Below are 23357 nucleotides of genomic sequence, written 5' to 3' on the forward strand. Positions count from 1 at the left end.
ATGAAGACGCCTTCCGCAGACGCTTTTAATAAACGTAATAGAGTGTAAAGCTCTGAGATAAAGCATACCTCTATCCCTGTGGCAGTTCCTCGACCCGACATCAACCACGCCTCCGTTTCATGCCTCGCCTGTTACCCCCAGAACCTCGGAAACAACATTTCAAGGTAAATCCGCAGGCCACAGTGCCAATGGCTACCCTCAGCGAATCCTCTAGGAACACTGAATTGTTTCCAGGAACAATTACGTAGCTCGAGTCTTTACTAAATTGCATATCTAATTAAATATATATATATATTTGACCTGTGTTTATAATTATTAATTAGATTTTCAAAATAATAACAAAGTACAATAATAACAAAAATACGAAAACGTCCAAACTCTTTCTTTTTTAAAATACATCTGAAAATATAATCAGTTATTTTTAAGTAAATTTTTATTTATTATTATTGCTATATCATTAATATCACTAGGTATCGTTTTATTATCATTAATATAATAAAAATATCTTTAAATTTTGATATTGTGCTGCGCGTGGAAGAAACCCTTGATCTCATGTTTTTGAGAACATTCTATATATCTTTGGATAACGGGAATATACCAGTTTATATGAAATATATAGAGTATGAAGATTGTAAGAAGCTCTTTGACGTTCGCGAGTGCAGCTATTATATTTTATCTTTGCAGATAACAAAAAATGCATACACCTATTCCGTGAGGTTACTTCGCGCGAGTATAGTAATAAATTGAATATTATAGCGTTATATACATCAATTCAATTTCTAAGTATAGCTATAAAATAGCTACAGCATATAGAATAATCTACACAAAAACCATTGAAATCGCTTTATAATGTAAGGATATATTTTTCACATAGTTTGTAATCTTATGTATAAGTTTAAATGATGATGCATAGTAATCTTATACGTAAGTTTAAGTTCTTTTTTCTAGAATTTGTTATCGCGATTTACACTATAAATGAAAAGGCGTGAAGGCTAAAATTATTTAATTTAAAATGATGAACTCATGAGAATGAAGAAAAATCTTTTAATCATTTGGCTTGGTCAAAGAGCGTTGAAGAGAAAGAAAGAAGAACTCCAATGGCAATTCGTAGGAAGCTAAGAATATTCTAATTGGAATGATAAGAAGCTTAATTAATTGAATTGAGGAAGCCTTTAAGTTTTCCGGGACAGAAATAAGATTTTACACTACAGCAGTGGCAACCCGGCGACGCAAAGAAGCTGCATTGCCTTGAGACCCTTCCATAAATATTTTTCTTCCTAATATTTAATGAGGGACTACTAAAATAGAGAGGAGTAAAAAAACAGAGGAGATCTTGAAAGTGAACGATTTAATTTATCTCAATTTATTTAGCAGTTTCTCATTCTATAATGAGACAACCTACAGTACTGAATTATTTTATTTGAAGAAAAAATGTAATAATACCCGATATTTTTCGATACTTAATTTTCTTAAATATTACTTTATGTAAACTGTTTATATGAATAACTATTAATGAACAAAATAGTTATTTCTCTTTTTCTCTCTTACTAAATATTTAATAAGATCAGATTGCAAATGTAATATAAAAAGTAATATATTCATGTACGTAAATATATGTTAATATATATTAATGTAAATCATATATATATATATATATATATATACTTTGTTTTAATTATTTTATATTCTGATTTATATATTTTTTGGGAGAACAAAAGGGGGGATAAAAAGAAAATTAATTGAAAATATTTCTCATTAATAGGAAATTAATTTAAATAACTAATCAGTAAAAGATAAATTGTTTTTGATGTTTGCAAAATTTCTCAAATTTTCAAGGAACAAAGATAAAGCACGTTTACGTGCAAAGAGCATTTTCTGGCACCATCGTTGCTCCCAGCCGGTGCCAAGCTATCGTTTCATGATTTCGCAGAAGCGGTCTCATATAACAATGCATTTGCACCTAGGATGAATGGTGGCGCGGACGAAGACCGCCGCTCGCAATCAGGGGTGAATTTACAACGAGGCGCCGGCTCTATTTCACCACCGTGACGGAGCCGGGGACAACGACGACAGGATTAAACGCCAAGCTAGTCATAACCACGCCTCGTGGCTTAGAGATCCTTAGAACAATGAACGTTGCTTCTTAGTTTGACAAAAGTAATGCGCTCTATCCACGCTACGGTGTTTTATTATTTGAAACGCGGAAAATTGAATCCCACGTGTGTTAGAATTTATACGTACAAATCTCTACGTTTTTTTCTTTTTCTCTGAAACTTGGTATATTTATTTTGAACATATATTTTATGTATTACATTTTTATCACCAATCAGAAAATCAAATTTACTTATCGCATAACTGAGGTATATATACATCGAAATAAATAAAATGGATGTTTGTCTTTCCTATTTTTCCGCAACATCGATTTGAAATTGGAACAATTTTATGGTAAAAGGAAGAAAGAGAGAAAAAAAGTGGAATAATACTAATAAGCAGACACCTATTTTCTGGGATACACAGCAACTGTTCTTCTTTTACTTTTCTTTTATCGCTGATTACGGAGAAAGGATATTATTACGGTATAACCAATTTCAGTTGATAAAACAATGAAGCGATGAACACAAAGAAAAGTTGATAAAACAATGAAGCGTGCAACAAGAATTTTGAGACATGTGATTATCGATTGATCTACTAGAACAAATATTTCTTTTTCTATCAATCGCGCTGAAAGTGTTCATCGATGTATTTGCAGTCCTTTATTTTTCAGGTATACATTTTATAATGTTTGATATATTTTATTTTTACATTATCTTCGCGTTTTTTATTCATTGAGCAATATAGCAAATAAGTTTGTCAATGATTTCATAAATCAACTGAAGAGATGCAAAGATAACATTTATGAGAGTCTGTTAATACCTTCTTTTTCAAATCATGATTTATTTTTCGATTTTTTATCATTTTATATAAAGATTACATCATTAATTAAATTCTATTAATTATATAAATGTCAAGCACTATTTTTCAGAAAATTGTAGATAATTACATACAATAAAATATATTTAATTATCGAGTCATATTCTCCTGTGAATGATATATGGTAGAAGAGAACATGCATGCACAGTTATCTGCAATTTTCAAGAAAGTATGATCGTGATAAGCAATGTATGACATGTTTATGCTACAGAATGTCGATGCACAATCGTGTCTAGTCGAATCTAGTTAATGGATTTACGATCATATTTTACCGTAATTAACCGGTGATACACTAGATGAAATAAGTCGAATACTTGATTTCATTATGCCCTCCCCCAAGATGACTACGAAATGGTGACGTATCTATGCCGCATTAATAGCAGTAAATTGGATCTGGCGGTACATTAATATCGCATAGCCTATATAGTACTGCATTAGTTACACACAGTTACATACGATATCTGCTGGCACCGCTTTGATTGCGTAATATAAACGTGGCATTTACCCGTGTACCGCCACATCTAATGCAACTGTGTACGGTTATTGCCTTCCGCGAGATTATTACCGTAATTGCATTTGTTACAACTCCCTGCGCAATCATTTCGCCGATGCTGTCTTCAAAATATAACAGCCAAATATTAGCCGTTCTTGTTTTTTACAAACAATGCAGATAAAATATAAAAGCTGCACATGCTAACTTCACTATCGTAGAAAGCGTAAAAATATATTCTTTGTATAATAAGAAACAATTATAAATACTTAATGTGAGAAATACGGATAATAATAAAATAAATATTGAAAGAGATTTTTTTTCAAGATTATAAGATCGCATCTCTTCTAAATAATACATTTGTCGCAATAAATCGCCCACTGCGAATCTTAATTAAACCGTCGTGCTAATCTTTGTACTACATTTTCCTCCATGCACGATGATTAACGACGCAACAACGGCCTTTTTGACATTTAACTTCGCGCGCACCTGCCTTCTGTAACGTCATAGTAATTTATTCATGCCGTTACGGCGCCTTAATTATCCCGCGGAAGATAGAATTGCGAATCGTGGATATATCACGGTTCTTCGGTGGACGAAACCAGATCCACTTTTCTCTCGTCGCAATTCAATATGGCGGGAAGTCGCTGAAGAATCGTCACGACAGCGAGACGAGAACCCGCATAAAGATCGCTCTTTTCAGACCTGTCGCACTTTCTTCCTGCGGAAGTGGAATTACGGTCCGGCGCCTTTTCGACGATGTAATCTCAAGCAGATTAACATATACCCTGAATCTGTCTGCGCACCTTAGATTCCGCGCGAAGAAAGAACTCGAGGCGAATAGATTGTGGAGAGCAAGCTCGTGGAATGAATAAAACCAAGACGTCAGAGCAAGCTGCAAGAAACGGGTCCTGCGATTGCTGGGGTTTTTCGCTCGGTCGTCGTCATCCCCCATCGAAAGGGCGATCCAGATTGTATAATGAACCGCAAAGCTATTCCCTCAAAAGCATTTTCCGGTCCCTCGACAATAGACTTGCCGTCAGGTCACGGATATGCTTGTACATGTTTCGTATAATAATAACTTTTTCCAGACAGCACATATGCCTAAAAAAAACGATAAAGATATCGTATCAGCTTTAGACACCGTTGAAATATCTATTAGCCTTTTTGTGCTGTCTAAATTCTTTATACGAAGTGTATTTATATTTCAAAGAAAATCGAAGAATCAATTTTTCGGAAAACTTGAAATAAAAAAGTGTGCAATATCTTTGATGCATTATATGTGTATAATTAAGAACATAATTAGAAAACGTTCTTTTATATATATATATATGTGTGTGTGTGTATATTCCTATTTTTGCGTGAGATAATAAAAAATCATATGAATTTCTCCATCAGATTTTATGTATCTCTAGTGTTGTTCATAATTAGAGACCACATTATGTTGCGCTCATTAACGGGAAGCAGAGCTGAATATAAGATTACAAGTGTTGCGTTCCTTTATACTAACGATAGTTTTAATTGATGCGCAAAAGGATAGCATTATCGACGATAGCGCTCTTTACATGTTCGTGACTGCGGCTACGTTTAATTAATAAAATCAACCTAATCGCCATAGAGCCTTTTTGCCGACGACTACACGAACATATCTCGCTATCTCCTACACTCGGATTTTGTCCCTTAATCACTTTATAATCAGTGGCGCTGAGAAGGCCAAAGCAAGCAGCGGAAGCGGTTTTCAGTAAACCGCTATTATGTTTCCAAAGGCGTCGTTAATGAGGATAAAATATTTCGTGGAAACTTTATGCCCCTGAAAAACTTCCCTCCGCATTTAAATCTTTGATCGAGATACCTTTTTGTATAAATCGTGAATAAAAACGTACGTTGAAATCTCAAAAAATCGTAATGCTCTCGAGATTCTCCCGAGAGAAAAATGTGGGATAACGTTAAAAAATGCCATTTTTCCGAAATATTGAAGGGTGCGCGAAATCCCGAAAACTCACAATATCGAAATGAAGGATGGTGAAATATCCCGAAAACATATGAATGAATATGAGAGAATATTTATACGAATTGAAATGAAAAAAAAAGAAAGATGAAAATTCAGGATTACACATTTTTGAGAGTTGGCAGACATTTATTCGATTTCAATATTGCAAAACTTTGCGCGCCCTCGAATAATTGCGCACAGAAACGATATTTCGGAACGATGAAGTTTCGCGACAATGTAATCACTGACGCGTTGTGTGCGTACTGTTTTTTTTTTTTCATTTCTCGTTTCCCTCGGATTTTACGTGTATCCGTTTTGAATAGTCATGGGCATCGATGGCCTAAAAAATTATTTAGCGATTGTAACACTGGACGCGCGAGATATGTGAGGAGGACTGAATTCGCAAACAAGAGTATTTGCGCGACTGGAAAATCTGGTTTGCATAATGCAAACTCCCTCCGTTTATCTGGTGTTCGCGCCGGATGTGATACGAAATGCCCATGCGAGTTTCGCGGAGAGGAGATCAACGCGAACGCGAGGGGGAAATTTTTAATTTACTCCAGTGGATTTGCGTTAAAACGCGCTTTATCTCAGGACATTTTGTAACGTGCCGGAACATGACACACACGCACGCACACACATGCCCACACAATGGTTCCGCTGTGGATGGAAGCCTATTCGCTTCTTCTTTTCTGCTCCACGACGGTTAGGGGCGACACGAGCCTCGCGCGAAATGAGGCTGGAGGAATCCGATTTTCTAGTGTTCGAGCTGCTCGGGCGGAAAATGACGTACAGAACTATTTCCGCGGCAACGATCCGTTCCCGACCGACAGTTCCCCTTTTCCTTCTTCCCTTCCCTTTCCTTCTATCTTAATGGAAATAATTACGGCCTGTTCATTGTTCGCGCCATCCAAGGGGTAGGATCTAATTTATCGAAAGTGATGAGCTCGTGTGAAAAAGCGTTTAAAAAAAAAAGAGGAAAACGAGAAAAACGAAAAAATTTCCAGTTTTAATATCCAGTTTAATACCGCCGCGGGAAACAGCATATGTATTGTAGAATAGAATAAAGACAGAAAAAAATTTTTTAAAAATGAATCAATTAAAATATATTTGATAAAATAAATTTGAAAAAACTTAAAAAGTCTATATTAAAATGATTATGCACAGAGATTACACATAATGTAAGGATCATTAGACCCATTAAACTCAAGTGCTAATACAACGTATAATATGTTGTAATTAATTCATCACAATCTATGTTGCTCGTTAATGCGCATTTGGATAGGTTAACATAATCTGGAATAATGAGAGATGAAATAGCGAGATTTGAATAGTATGGAATTTCATTTTAACTACAAAATTTAACCGGTAAAATCGAACTATGAGCAACAAAGTTTTCCCATTAATTTCTTCGTGCTCATACTTCGAAGTAATTAATTAGAATTATGAGAAAAGTTTTGTAAAGCACCTGTTACGTGTTTAGAGCAGCTTCTTCAGAATCTTAGCGAATACCATTCGAATATTTCAACATTGACATGCTCGCAGCACCTACTTGATTGTAATAATATCGCTGATGAACCAGAACATATATTTTGGTTAATATTCAGTATGAAGTTCATTTACATTTGTAGATTCAAATATATCTTAGAGAATTTTAAATGATTATCTCTTTTTATCTGATATTATATTCTTCCAAATAATATTAAATAGAATATTATGTAGATTAAATGTTAGAATGATAGTAAAATAGACAAAAGAAAGAATTACCATTTTACTAAAATTTTTAATTTATGTAACATAATTATATGCGATGCAAAAATTGAATAATATTTATTGAATAACATTCATTTTTAAATTTTAATTTTATCTGTCTCTCTTATATTTGTATCTTATAATATTTTAGTCTCTCTACTATATTTTATAATATTTGATTTTATAATTGAATTAATATTTGATTTTATAATGAATTAAGTATAACATCTCCAAGTATTAAAAGCAACAAAGCAATCTTTACTTTAGAACTAGTCAATAAAGCATAACATAATGTTATCGGCGATAATTGTGGGGGAAGAGAGACTGCTTTTAATCACCGCTCGTCTATATACGGTAATCCGAAGGTACGGCCAATCTCCTCCAGGAAAGCCACGATGACCCCTAATTGGCCACATTATTAAAATCGCATTTTCGTGATCCCAGCTGCGAGGGATCGTCCCTGCCGAGGATCGTACAGGCGCGATGAAGTTTCCTCGTAAAATAAATCACGCCATCCCATCGCGGTAATTCGGCGCAGCCGCTCTTCGCCTTACCGGTAATATTGGATATTTTCTTAATGGCAAAACTTCCACGGCCTCTTCTCGAATCCAGTTCATCCTCGTGAATTCCCTGATAAATCGGTACATGATTCTCGACCGTTTCGATAGTCTCTCCTCCTTTCACGCCTTCTCCATTTTTATTTTCCATCTCTCGTTTATATCGGTATTTATCCCGGCACGGAAGATGAAGAGAGTATCGAAGCCCTTAAACAGCCCCAAACATATAATCACATTATAAAGATACTTCTATTTTCGTTTCAGCCATTGTACCAGTGATTATATCGCTGTTTATTCTGGCCCGACCACGTCGAGTCCGTTGCTAAAGATGCTCTGCGGCAAGGAGAGAATAGCATTGATGTATGACGGTCAAGAACTTCTCGTCGAGTTTAGGTGAAAAATTGATTTTTTTATCAAAACATGAAACATTGATCTATTGCAAACATTTTGTTAATTTAAATATTTTTTTGTTTTTATGTATCTTTAAAAATATTTTTCTTATTTTACAGAACTGGACCCGAAGTATCACCTTTCGATTACAACGGTTTCGTCGCGACACTGAATTTTATAGAAATGACGACGGAAGCTCCAACAACGATTGCTATTGACAGCACGAATAAAAGTCGTAAGTAATAATAATAATATCTCTATTGTATGGAGGAATACATATTACATATACATAATAATATCTCTATTGTATGTAGGAATACATATTACATATATTTTATATAATGCATAAAAAATATGATAATATTCGTATCATCTAGCTAACATAAAAAAAGTAATTAGGATTAGAAATGTTTACACTGCGTAATCTCCGTAAACAAAATTTTATGTCTTCGCGAATTTTTGTTTCCATTTTAATTTTTCTGGAAAATAATTAAAAATTAAAAGTAGATTCTTGCATTATATATATTTAGAATTTTTAGAATCAATCTTTTGAATTTTTATCTCTATTTTAATTTTATATCATATATATGAAAAAAAAAACAAATTATTATTGAAGTTCTCACGATTCTCTAATCTTCTAGTTGAAATGATGAAGTCCGGTAGTTACAACAACCGTGACCTACATGATCATCGTAAGGACCAAGGTGCCATGATCAGCAGCTGCGATCTCGAAGTGAGTGGAGAGAAGGTACGGGCAGGTCACCACGATACCAGAGGCAAGCCAAAGTCCACGACATGCAGACTCGTGTTGCGTGGTCGCACTTACGACACCGGACATGTCTCTTTAGCCAGTTACAACCTCAGGTAACCCCATTTTCACCCTTTATTACGAATTTCCAAGAAACCATACATCGAAACGCACGTGCGATCGCGGTTGGACCGGGCGAGAAACTGTGTATCTTCTACATCGATGTGTTTCTCTACCAATCGCATCGTTCAAAGACCAGAGAAAATTACAGTCATTACGTAACGGCGAGCACGATGCACTATACGGAATTACTTTTTGCGTTTGTTTATTGATTGTTTTCGATCGCGTTTGCTAATCTCTACAAATTCATGACGATATGACATCAGAATAGTTGAAAAAAGGACGGTTTATTCTATTGATTAATGCATTGTAAGCTCTGTTATTGACATCGATTGCAAGCGCGTTCAAGAAATAATGCTTAGAAAATACAATACTTTTACATCTAATTCAGCTGTTTCCTCCCACAACAAAATAAAAAAAAAACAAATATTAAAATATTTCAGAATTTTCGAACGATAAAAATTTTGACCTCGTATAAAGATAAAAATATTAATTTTTGATAGAGAAGAGTGAATATCTATTTTGGATAACGAGTTAATAATATTTAACTTGAGATGTTTTAAATCTCTTAAATAGTTCTAAATCTCCGTTATTCATTTCTTTATTTTGCCTTAATGAAGAAATCAATTAAATAGTTATTATAAAGTTATAAATCATAACACGTCGATGTCTTAATAGAAATCTGAATATAGTGAAATGTTAGGATCTTTTAAGAAAATCTGAAATATCATTCAACATCTATGCTATATGTGAGAAAGTTAGCTATTTCCTCGATCGCGCCGTTACGTTTGCACGGCGGGATCTTTATTTCACAGTTAGCGGTGGCTTGCGTAACTTATGGAAACGCGGAACCAGGGAGAAGCCGCCCCGAGGCTCGTCGCGGAAAGTAGCGTTAAATCACATGGGGTGACAAAAAGGAGAAAAGACACGTTTGCATTTCACGTTCGTATTCTGGGTATTTTCAATTATCATGCGAGACGCCGGCGACATGCGAAATGCGTAACCGCGAAACCGCGTCTTACGAAGATTGTGTTTCGTATGCGCCAAGAGATAGAACACGTTGTGAGAAAGGAATGAAATCACCACTCTCGGAACCAATAACGATGACGGTTTCGTATCTCTGACAACAATTTCGACATTGCCACTGTCTCCAAAACCTCTTATTATATATATATATATATATATATATATATATATATATATATATATAACATAAAATTCGATATAAGCTGAAGGTATGCCGCGCAAAATGGCGGAGCTTTATTGAAGATAGTATGAATTTTAAACGGAATATTGTAAATCCGAGCGCCAGGTGAACCGAGAAAATATCTCCGAGTACGGGGAGAATATCGCTTCGTCTACCCGAACCACGTGTATATTTCTCTTCCTCTTTTACTCATTTTCATGCTGGTTGCATGAACGAGAGCGCGTAATAGCGATATCGATGTCGGATTTTCGCAGCTTCCCAGCTTCCTTGCTATGTCTCTGAGGTGATTAAAGGCAACAGAAACGTGGCGCGCGTTCGAACATTTCGGTTTACATTTGCGGATTATTTCGGAATAGCAAACACATGTTCCGCTTCTTCAAAATTAAAAAGAAAATTGAATGCAAATATCAATCAGTGCACTAAATCTGCTTTTTTAACAACTCGATAAAATTAATTCTAAAAAATTGAAAATATATTTATCTTGAAAATATATTAATATTAATTTTTAGAAAAAATTCTTTGCACATGGATTTGCAGTTGAGACATCGACGTTGAGTTTCTTTAATGTTGCTTTAAAAATGTCGAACTTTTATGACACGCGATTTATCATAAAGTCTATTGATAAATATGTATAAATATGCTCCCCATTATCGATTTTACAGTGCGCAGTCCTGTCAATCGGCGATCGAGATATTCGACGGTTCGCCGGAGAGCGGGATACTGGATACTGCCAACTCTTTGGAGAAGATCTGCAGTCCTGCGCAGTGGCTCCCGCGGGAACTCGCGGGCCAGGATAAGTAAGTGGATTCTCCCCATAGTTATTAGAGCAGTCATTAGAGAGATACTATCGTATACGGTTTATCGGTGATGCATTGTAATAGTGAGTTGGTAAATTTGGGGATTTCTCTCGGCAACTCGCAATGCGCGCAATGTGGTTTAAACCGGTAGAGAACTGGTTAAGTCTCCTTAGAACCCGCGGCATCAAAATGGAGATTAGTCCCCTTAACCGAGATGCAGGATACAAATCGCCTAGTGATGCAACAATCCTACTAATGCGCTAATCCATGTACGAGTCTCGTTGCAAAATTTCTTTCACTCCGATGCTCTTACGTCGACGTGAGACCGACGCGATTTTTTTCACAGCGTATATACATATACTTTGAAATTTATTCATTATATACCTCGGACACATATCTCGCGAGACAAGAACTGAATTGACGCGCGAAATAAGAACCAGCGCCCGTCATCATATTGAAGAGAAGCAGCGAGAGATCGTCGGCACGTAATCATAAAACAGCCCTGCCAGATCCATCATCCAAGAGCTAGACTAGGCGCGGTATGCAAAGCGATACCTCATACTCATCTCACCGGAAGTCAAAGTATGAAAGATGACTGCGCCAGACTCTCGCACGCTGTGCATTCCGTGGTTACGAGGCTATTTATAGCGAGTACATATCCGAATGAAAAGATGTCACAGAATGCACAGAATGGTAGTTATCTGAAATCGTTCAGTCGTTGCCGCAGCATTACCAAAGTCCGGATGCAGTTATTCATGCGATATCTCGGAAGTGGCGCGTCTCTCGATTTTCTTCAATGAATTCTTTAACAAGAATCTTAGAACGGTCAATTTTTTATTTTACTTATTTTTGTCTTATTAACTTTTTAATCTTGCACATTAAAAGCCGAAGTTTATTAATTTCATTAAGAAACTTTCATATTCCTTACTTTTTTAGATAATTACGAAAGTTCTACCAATTATCAATATTATATTTTTCTGCTTTATAAGCGGTATATTTTTTAATTCGATTTTAGATAAGCAACTTTGACCACAGAAATTGTGTCGAAATGTGTATTTTACAGACATAGTGTTCTCGCGAATCAATAACAGTACGGTTAAAGTTGTAACCATTTTATTTTTCCTCAGCTGTTTCCAGTTATATTTAATTCCACAATATTGTCATACGACGCATATAAAAGAGCATAACAAAAATTTATAGCACAACTCTGGAACAGCTGGTCGGGCGTATGTACTTTTGCTCGTAACGTTCCTGTGATAGCGTGACTTTTACGATAGAAGAATCTTTCGATTACATCGTAAATTTTTTCGTTTGATAAATAACATAACTTTAAAAAATGCACGAGAAACACATATATCGAAAACATATTACATGAATATTAATATCATGCGAAAACAACTATTAATTGTTAATTAGTTTATTCAATTTCCATTCATTTTGCGCTGGTTTGCATTTTCGCTTAATTTTTCTATAAAATTGCGCAATGTTCTCAGCTAAAAATATAATACATGTTATATAATAATTGTTATCAAAATACGTTTAAATGTAATACATATTTAACAAAGTCATCATGCTTTATACAGTTGTTTTACGAACCATTCTTTCGATAATATCTTAAAAATTTGATTCTGTGTAAAATTATATGACGAAAAGCACGTAAACCGCGTAACTTTATGCTGTTCAATGGCACGTTACTTTCATTCAAAAGAAAATGGACTCTTTGTCGCGTACCGTTTATGTGATACAAATCCCTGTACACGACAAGGTTACTTTCCACCTTGAAACGCGTTTTATGAACATGGTTCTTTCGAACGTCGTAAACATTTAATGCCGATCGATTTACTGGCGCGAATAATAATAAATGCGAGCACGAGCTGGGCGTTGATAGAATACCAGCTAATCCGTTTAATACCTCTCTCCCCTCTTTCATTGTAAAATTTATGGCTTGCAGTGTTTGATAACAAAATGCTATCATACCAACCCGAATTAGGTGTCTATAAAATAAAAAATTTTTAAAATTGAAACTCGAAAAACAAATTCGAAAATAAATATTTATTTTGTAAAAAGAATAGTAAGTAAACATTTTATGTAAATTAATGATTATTACTAAAGAGAATTATTGTTAAGTATATTGTAATATTAACAAAGCGAAATGATTAAAATAGTATATAAACTTATGAAATATTGAATTTATTAGAAATATTTGAATGTTTGAAAAAATTTGTAAATTTTTAGATTTTATTCTATCTATGTTGTCGTCGTTATACGGTAAATTACTACAGCAGATATTTTTATTCGTCATACGTGCTTTTTGCAGTAAAGTCGAGATATCGATGTAAGAATGAGATGCTTGATAAAAATTCAAGAGAGGTAGAATAGAGGTCATATCAAATGAAAAACGTGACGAGAAAGATATTTGAAGGAAGATTTTTAGCCATACATATTGAGCAGCGACGTAGCACGTGAACAGAACGAATTGCATTCCGGAATTTTTAAAATCTCTCTTTAAATCCTTATTCCGACAATTATTCGATTAGATGTCATGACATGTCTTTCTTCCATTTACCTCATGAAATTATGAAAAACGCCAGATGATCTAAAATGTAACTCAGAACGTGCTCACAAATCTCTCTCGCAGCGAAAGATAAAATACTAGATAATAAAAAACTACACGATTTTATAAAAATGAAGAAATACATTTGTACGTCTAAAAGAAAAAATATTAAAGCTATCTCGTTTATTCGTATTCGCGATTTGTATCCGTCTATGCAGGACAAGTTTGCCGGCAGGAACTTCGATGCCGAAGCCTCTAGAGACGAGATTGGCCAATCGGCCGTGGAAACAGACCGAGAGAGTCGAGTGACGACAAACAAAGGTATCACGTGATTCCTCTCGAGGCTGGAAACCGGCGGTGATCCGCGAACCAGGATTCCGACCGACTGACCGAACCCGGAGAAAGAAAGAGAAAGAGGGATATGAGTGCAAAGGGGACTTTCAAACGAACGAGCGAGACGTCCTAGACGTCCTGCAACAGCCAACAGCCGCATGCATTATGCAAGTCGTGGGAAATGGACGGATGCGAAATGTCTGTCGCGCGGACTCTGCATCGGAGGTGAACTTGATGGACCGGCGCAAAAAGAACGAGAACCGACCAACGAATGGCCCAACGAGTGATGCGCGAGTGGGCTAAGAGATTTCCCAGAAGAGATTTCGAAGCGCCATCGTCCCGGTCCAGCACCGATATGGACTACCGATCGATTCGCTCTGGTCTTACTCTCTCTCTTTCGTTCCCTTCACTTCGAAACGAGTAAAAAGTCTGAAATATTGTGATACTCGCACATATGTCTCGAAGTTTGGGAAATCTCGAAGTGAATTCGAAGAATCAACTAGACACAGAAGGAAACTTTTCTATGGATTCCTGCGCAAGAATTTCATATATTTAAAGAATTAGCAAAACTCTTACAAATATTAAATATTAAAAAGTATGTGTATGCATAGAAAAATATAAGCCGTCCGATTATTCTCATGAGATGCAAAATTTACGAAGTACTTCTGTGAACAACAATTGCACACGACCAACATTCGTTTGCTGGATCGATGTTGGAGGAAACTAAAAGTTAAACACGCTATATCGTCGACCTTCCACTCGATCTCTTAAAACAGGAAGAATTGTTTTTTCTTTTCGGGAAGAAGAACTATATTTATCATGCGCGCGTTTTGTCTTGCGCCACCTTGCTGACGCCATTCTGGCAGTTTTTAATCTATTTTAATTTCTAACGTTTGCCGCGCACCCCAGCCGGTCCCGAGACGATTTATGTTCGGCAGCAACAGCAGGCTCGACCGGATGCAGTACGTACGTACGTGCCTATGGAACCGCCGCGTGTTTTATGTCGACTAATCTCGTAAAAATTCATGCGAAATAACGCCCGTGCTTCATCCGCCTAGCACGTTCTCCACTCCCGTCGCCGCTCGCAGTCGGGCACGTATCCCGCCGAATTTCCGGTTTCCGCCTTCCGTCTTTCGCGATACTCCCGAAACGACATTAAGGCGATACCATATAAAACGAGATTACAAAGGTTCGCAGATTAGGACTTGGCGAAGCAAACTTTGAGTTTTGCCATATAAAGACCATAGAATTACCATAGAAATACAAGAGAAATCTAGCATAACAATTTTAAATCTTCATATTTAGAATTCGAGAATATAAATGTTGAGAATTGTATTCTTCATTTAACATTTTAGAGAAAGAATTGAATAGGAAAAGCAGAGACATATCTTGAGTATAATAGCAAAGTTAAGATCTAAAAACGATTGCATACTAATGATACGGTTCTATCACGTTTTGTAAACGATACTTACTAAACAAAGGGATGAAAGGATCTAATTGGCATTGCAATTATTCAAGTGAATTGCCTGGAGCACGCTCTATTTAATCTCTACCCGTGCATGGATACTGGATACACCGAGGATCAATCCGGAATAGCCATCAAGTAATTTAATCTTCATGCACGCCATACCCAACTAAAAGCCACCCCCTGTTGGAAGCAGCCAATGAACCGACACAGATCAATCGTATCGAGCCATCACTTTATCCAACGCACTAATAAAGTAAACTATCATTTAAAGATTCCGTGATTTGTTTTGAAAATAATTATGCCGGCTTTTAATATACTTAAATATGCCTATATCTTATGAGCGTCACATTGTAAAAAAAATAAATGCAATTCTAAAGAGATCACACACATTCTTGTAAAATATAATAATTTAAGATTTTCTGCCTATATTTTTAAAAATGATGAAATCAGTTTATTAAATTTGATATTATCTATTACTCTTTATAACATTTTATTTAACTATATTTAAAACTTTTTCTTGTCAAGTCGCGATCGTCTTTTAATCTTTTTATTTCCATTTGTAACAATTCATCTTTATGTTTCTTTAGTTGTATAGAAGAAAACATTAGCCAATAAATTTTGTATTTTGGCAAAACATATCTCGAAGAGATATGATTCACTTCCACTGGATGGTCTCGATAAATTTATCTAAAGAAGCGTCAAACGTCACTAACTTTGAATAATGTCAGATCGTTCGTCATGCGGAAAAGTTGCTGCGGTGTTAGAAAGTCGACGACGTAGCTTCAAGCACTCATTCGGGCGACAAAGGGCCGGTCCTTCTCCCGCGATACCACAGGGTGGCGAAGAAAAGGGCTCCGATTTATCTTGCAAAACTAACTCATAGGCAATTCTCGCGCCGGCGGACTATCGGGAGGCGGATCCCAAGACGTCCATTTACAACTTTGCCCGGAGAAAATAGAGTCTTACGTGCAAGATTTACATCCCGCTTTGTCTCGGGTTCTCGTGCAACTTCCGGTGGAGCACCCTTTCGCGCCCTTTCGTGCGCGTCGCTTTGCTCTCGTCCGCTCTTCTCTCTCTTCGCGAGATAATGGTGAATTAATAATTCGCGTCGAAGTTTCCACGTGTCCTAAATTCATCTCCGGTGAAAAGTGTCATGAATCTTGCATAGTATGTGTGCGAATGTAACGTACATACAGACGGAAATCGGATCAATCATTATTCATAATACTATTCCGGCAAATGCAATTTGTTCCTTTATAAATTGTATATGATCGAGAGGCAAAACCATTTAGCTATCTCGACTCTGTCATTAATTCATAAAGATAAATTTTATATATCTGAGATAAGAATTCATGAGATCTTGAAAAGCTACTGTACTTAATTTTTATATATTTTATTTATTTATTTATATGACAGCAAAAGAAATCCTTTTAGTACAAAATAAAAAAAATATAATAATAATCATTTGTAAAGTTTTTTTTATTAATTATAAACCGACCATGGTTTATTATAAACTAAAGTTAGGTCTCAATAAATATTCAAGTATCGACGCACTTGACGCAAAATGTATCCGAGAGCAAGTATTTAAATACTGACCAATATCTCTCTCAACAACATATAAAGATTAAAATATTACCTGCCATCAATTGACTATTGTCGTTTGATTTATACCAACTTCCGATCTAAAAAACGAGCGGAAACCACTTTCGCGCGAAAACGTGAAAAGATCTTCGCGCATCGACAGCGGAAGTTTAAAACGAGCGTAAATGACATTCTCTTAATTCTTCTTCCAGGTACGTCGAACCAAAGCGTTACTCGTCCAATGGCCGAGACATGACGGTGGTTTTAAGGCGCGCCTCAAACAGCCCCACTGACGAGGAGTATATGGAGGTCTCGTACTACTTTCATGACGGTGAGTGCGTACGCACACTCGTGTCGTATCGTAAAAAAAAAAGCGTCGTCAGATGAAACGAACGTACCGCGGTTCGTCGCGGACCCGGAGCGAAATAAACGGCCGCATGTCAGAAATTGGATTATGACATGCGCCGTCGCCGCGCAATCAAGTTCCCTGCGTGTAAGCGCCGCGAAATCGCGAAAAACCTCGTCAACTTTTTCGCACGGTACTCTATCGCCCTCGGCGCAACTCGCTCTTTTATTTTTTTCTCTTTTTTTTCGCGAGTTACGAGCGCAATCGCGTTCTTTACGCGCTTCCGAGAAAAGCTTCTTAGTTTTATGTCTCCGAGTGAAAGTTTAGAAAAGAGATCGCGCAATAAAATTTATCCTATGATGTGATGTTTCTCAGACTTTTTTTCTCGAGCTGAAAGTCTTTTGAAAAATCGCATTTTGTAGTATTTTAATAGACAATATGTTTTATTTTCATTTAATAATGCGTAATTTTATGAATAATAACCATTTTATCCAACATCTGTTTATTTATAAAATCTGACAAAATCTGCCGAGTGCTCGATTATTATGGCAATAGTCAGCATTATTCTCATAATCGGTGCAATTTGCGATCACTACCGTCTTCAGATCAATTTAAAATCGAGTTTTTGGCCGGAGCTTTTCGAATGATAAATCGCAGCGCATCAAAACCACTAATTACGAGTAACTAATTACCGTAAATACGGCCTGGCATATCGATGTCACAGTCTCGGCTCCCTTTTAATCGGATGAACATAGGCACGTCCAGACGGTAATCTTGAAATTCGCTTGGCACTCGGCCGAGGATTCTGGTTAGTTGCCGGAGGACACATTCGCAATATCGACGTGTCCGTATCCGCAAAAACAGCGGCCGTGCTTAATCCCGTTTCAAAGATTAGATTTAACCCCGATTAAGTAGCTACGACCTTTCCTTGGCCAGGCAATTCCAGAGATTAAAATGAGACTCCGAGTGTATTACGCGCTCATATCAGGTTACCCTTAATTAATTGCGGTTGGATAATTCGCTCTTGCGACTATTATGGCTACTTTGTAAACTAAAGCCAGGGATTATTACAAAGGAGCTCAAAAGCGAGATCAGAACATCATATTTAAATTCTAGGCTAAGATAATGAATTTACTATAATTTTTCACATAAAACTTCTTAGGTAATTTTTTACAAATAATTAATCATGTGTCTGAAAGATATATTGCTAATTTCACCGTTTAGTTTTAATTGTTTATAATGGAATATAATAAAATAATGATTTGTTTTTTCTGTTTCGTTACAATTTTCTAATGTATTATTTGTGAAAATTTACATTTTTGCTTTATTTATCTATAATTTTTCTCTCATAAATTTTTAAGCGTCACGTTTCATTGAATTTGAAAATTGATTATTCATAAGCGCAAACAATTTTCAATAGTGCACGAAATGCAAACTAAAACCGAATTATCACAATATAGAATTAGCACGAATAAAATAGAATTTTAGTAGGACAAAACACAAAACGCGGATTGAATTTTAATATCGATGAGATTTTAAACATCGATCGAATTTTACGAGGCACATCGTATCGACTATGAAATTCGCATTTCGACGGATTTTTTAAATGGCTATTGGCAATACCGTCTGGTATCCATTCCGGATTACAACAATCGTACAAGCGAACAACACGCAAATCCAATCACGAGCCATTATAAAAAAGAGATGTAAATGACAAGAATCAAAAGTCATGCCCAATGACAAACTACTGATGGGACGCTGATTGACGAGAACGACCGTGCCACTGGTCGACGTTATTACGTTTACACGTGTTACACATGTTACGCGCGTTTATACCGCCATATCTCTCTATGCTCGCAGCGATCGATGAGGGAATTCTGAGCGTTTTAAATCTTAAATAAAATTGTTGTATTTATAAACGGGAAGATAAAACGCACGTCGAATGTCGCATTCGAATCAATCATGGCTTCGCCAGTTTTTCATTTCGTGTTCATATAATGGCGTTCCTGCACGGATTTTCCATTACTTTTTTATAGAGAACATCTCTCTCCCTCTCTCTTCTTTTTCTTTATTTCTTTTTCTCTCTCGACAACCATCGAATACGAAGATCGAACGTTTTCGATCTCTCGGAATTCTGGAGCCTACCTTATCTCGCGCCGGGTACTATTCAGTGGAACATAAAACTTTATGCGATCCGTGGAGACCGATCTCCTTATGGAAAAGGGTCGAATTCAACCGGGCGACCCCGAAATTGCGGCGAATGATCATGCGAAATTGCCGTGTAAGAAACGGAATGAGCAAATTCAGTCTAGCCACGAGCTTTGGCTCGAAATAAAAGTGCTCATAAGATGTTTATTCATCTTTAACTCACTGATGTATATGTATTTCGCGCTGTCAGAAACTATCTTGCGGAAAAATTAAGCTAAAAGGCGTAAAGGAAAGAGATAGAGAGTTACGAGAGTCTCGCGAGAATTCCACGAGCGTAGTACGATAGAACGGGAAGATATCTTATATACATTCGAGATCGTTTTGGTAATTTTCTCAATTGAGATCTGCGAGTAGATGGACAACATGATTACTTCATTATTATATGTTGTACGTTTCTTGTGTTTCATTTGCTAAAGTAATAATTTAATAACGTTTATTGTAAAAACAGAATTTTTTTACGAAATAATAGAGAAGAAAGAATCAAAGATACCATGTTTGCGTATAGATGGAAATTTTCTTTCAGTTATTTTTACAAAGCGGAAGCTGCGAGGTAATTTTTCTCGACAATTTTTCTCGACTTCCATAAGCAACGCATTTTTCTCTGACGTTACAGAACGCGAGGGTGGCACTCAGCAGCCTGCCAGCGTTTGCGACGTCGAATATTACGGATTGACGTCACCGGTGGAAGGCTCGGTGGTGCATCCGGAGCCGCACCGATTATTCGCCATGGAAGGTCCGGTGAAGTGCAGGCAGCACTTTATACCGGCGCCCAACCAGTCGGTGGTCATTACCGTGAGTTACCCGACGAAATGTTTAATCTCTCTATCGTTCATTTAATCGGGTCCGCCCCGGGGAAGAGGAGAGGGATTGAAATCGTAAATTTATTCCCGGCCTTTAAATGCTGTGCCGCGGGCATTTCCATCGCGAATGAAAATTTTCGCATTAGTCGACGTCAAAAAAAAGAGAGAGAAAACGTCACGAGCAAACATTACCGTCAAATGGAGGGTATACCGGGGTGGGGAGAAGTTTTATTCCGAAAACTAAAACTTTTAATCTGCATTTGCACGCGATGCCGGCCTTTAATCCGCGTTTAAATAATATTCCGTTGCATGAGACATGGTTTCCCGAAGGCGAAACAACGGTTTCAGCGATTCTCTGCTGAGAACGATTAAATGCAGCAATTGAATTTCCGGTGGAAGCATAGCGACTGTAATCCCGCGCTGAACGATATGCATCGCATTTACGTTACAAATTCGTCGCACAACCGAGAGAATCGTACAGCTTTAATCCCGCGCTATATAAATCGTTTTCATAACATATATTTAGCGCACACAAAAGCATCTTAATCACAGGAAAGATAGCAAGCCAATTTTATAGACGTGAGATTGCATTATTTTAAAATTAATCGATCGTGTTTCCGTTATTTTTTTCCAGTTTCTTCCATCTACGCAGATTTTTAAATTTTGTCATCATTTTGCATTTGCATCATCGATGCGTCTGTTTATAGGTAAAAGGTAGCACGAAACAGACTCCAAACAATCCATGTGAGACCAAATGCGGTGACAGCGGCTGCCACTGCGTCAGCAAGTCCGTGGAGAACATGGACCACCTTTTGCTTGTCTCCGAGACCGGACACATTGTCACATGTCTCTGCGGAAATTATCAGGTGAGCGCGCGTAAACGGCGGAAAAACTTTATTCATGGATGGACACATCACGATGTTGCGGCTTCGCATCTTACCGCGTATACTTTCGCTCCTTGAATACAGCGAGATAGAAGCTATCGTTATTGCCGCGACTTTTATCTCCGTATTGTCACACGAGAACGCTGGCGATGTCGTTAAAATATATTGCCCGCTATACGCAATTTTCTGTGAACGCGATCGTTACCGTCTTTGTGCCTGTTATATCGCTCTGAGCGAAATGTGCATTTTTTCGAAAAGAGGGAAAATTTATTACATACGCACCACATTTGAAAAATCTAAAATAAATTTTTCGCTACCATCGATAAATTAAACGTCATAAATTAAATTCTGTGCAACGAAATTGTTGCGGAAAATTCAATCAATGCAATATGTAATACATTGTTATTAAATACGTTTTATTAACGCGCGAGCATGTGATATCATTATTTTTTATAATTTGTCATAATATTGTATAATCAGTATATAAATAATTAAAATATAATGTAATAATCCAAATTATTTTTGTGATGAATTTAATATACAATTGTTGTGTACGATCAATATACAGACTGATGCAAAAATAAAAAATAACTCGTGTTTGAAAATGCACATAAAATTTTCTAACGTTTTCAATTCAACGTGTTTATGTTAAGCTGGAAAAATATTAGAAAAAGCTATCAACGCTAGATAATTGATCCAATATAAAATTTGTTTGCGCTCATACAATTCGCACACGCACACACACGTCGCACAACTGACCTGACTTTAACTGTATCCACACGATGATTATTAATAGACGTATTATCAGATTACCCAGTCGAGTGTAATCGTTATGGTGAGTTTATAAACGATTTCGATTCGTTGAATCATCATTTCACATTCAAATACTCATTATTCCGGTACAATTGAAACTATCATGCAAACAATAAGCTAAATCCGTGTAATTTAACTGCATAGGATTAAATTCAAAATCCGCGATTGACAATAAGCATATGTTATTGATAAATTATAGTTATTGATAAATCGTTAATATCATTTTTTTTTCTCTTCAATATTGCGGCAAATATCGTGCGATTAAATTTATAGTCTCCATTATATATTTATTTATCTTTCGCGTATTCCATCCCAGCGGCTTTTTATCGCCGGTGCTCGTCTTATTTTCAATTTCTTAACGGCTCTTTTAGTCCATATTTCTCGTCGCGCTTTTCATCTTCTCCGACCCGCCTGCCATTTTCCACGTCATATCCCTCGTGTCCCGTTTCATCCGTTTAACGGGCTCTATTATCGCGCAGGACTGGCTTCCGGTGGGTATCCGTAGCTGGACCCCGGTTTACATCGAGTGGTCGAGGTCATCAAAGGCGGGCCTCAATTTCCACGCGGCCTACAAGTTTATCAATGACACTTACTGCGGTGATCACACGATGGCGGAACCGGAAGGCGAGGTCAATGGTGGTGATCTAGCGAGCGCCGGGCTCAAGCTGAATCAGTATTATCAGCAGAAGTGCACGTGGATCCTGGATTCGGCGATCGACCGACAACTCATCATCGAAGTCAAGTCCACACAGAGCAGTAAGCAGTCCTTTCTACAATCCGTTCAGTAATTACGTCCAAACTTTGTTGGCAAATTTTTATATCTTTTCTACAAAATTTTATCCTATCACTTCTTTCTCATACCTGCTTTTAACATTACCTAAATATCTGGAATATATTTGTAATATGACTAATATGTAATTATTTAGCTCTATATTCTAATTTTTTAAAAGTGTAACAGCAATACTTATAATTATTTATATTTTATTCTACAAAATGCCTTTTTTAAAATTTTGACATGAAAGTATCATTTAATATTTCAAGAAAGTATCATTTAAATCAGATTTAATAAATGAAAGTATCATTTAAATCAGATTTAATATATCATGATTCAATAATAAATATATTAGCAAATTTCTTAATTTTATTCACGTAAAAAAAATTAGATATATTTTATTTAATAAATATATTTATTAATGAATTTATTAATAAATAAATATGATTATTAAATTATTTCAAGTATTATTTCAAAAGACTGTTGCAAATCGCATCTTTTTCGCAATATTTACTAAAAATTTATTATTATAATGCTTAGAAGATTTTCTTGGAAAAAATTCAAATATATTAAATGA

The 23357-nt window shown here is 36.3% G+C and overlaps 1 protein-coding gene across 6 annotated transcripts in view; it reads left to right on the forward strand.

Annotated features, from left to right (window-relative positions):
* LOC145976530 (uncharacterized) overlaps positions 1-23357 on the forward strand; it is a 228868-nt gene that overhangs the window by 199188 nt on the left and 6323 nt on the right. For all 6 annotated transcript variants that reach the window (XM_083107683.1, XM_083107684.1, XM_083107685.1 and 3 more), the window contains 8 exons: positions 8024-8152; positions 8269-8384; positions 8791-9013; positions 10887-11021; positions 17170-17288; positions 20125-20303; positions 21019-21177; positions 22488-22764. In XM_083107683.1, the coding sequence (XP_082963809.1) occupies positions 8024-8152; positions 8269-8384; positions 8791-9013; positions 10887-11021; positions 17170-17288; positions 20125-20303; positions 21019-21177; positions 22488-22764 (1337 nt within the window). The remainder of the gene's footprint in view (positions 1-8023; positions 8153-8268; positions 8385-8790; positions 9014-10886; positions 11022-17169; positions 17289-20124; positions 20304-21018; positions 21178-22487; positions 22765-23357) is intronic.

This window comes from Camponotus vicinus, unplaced genomic scaffold, assembly GCF_025532165.1.
Source record: "Camponotus vicinus isolate PSW18456_S1 unplaced genomic scaffold, iyCamVici1.0 SCAF_9, whole genome shotgun sequence".
Classification (NCBI taxonomy): Eukaryota; Metazoa; Arthropoda; class Insecta; order Hymenoptera; family Formicidae; genus Camponotus; species Camponotus vicinus.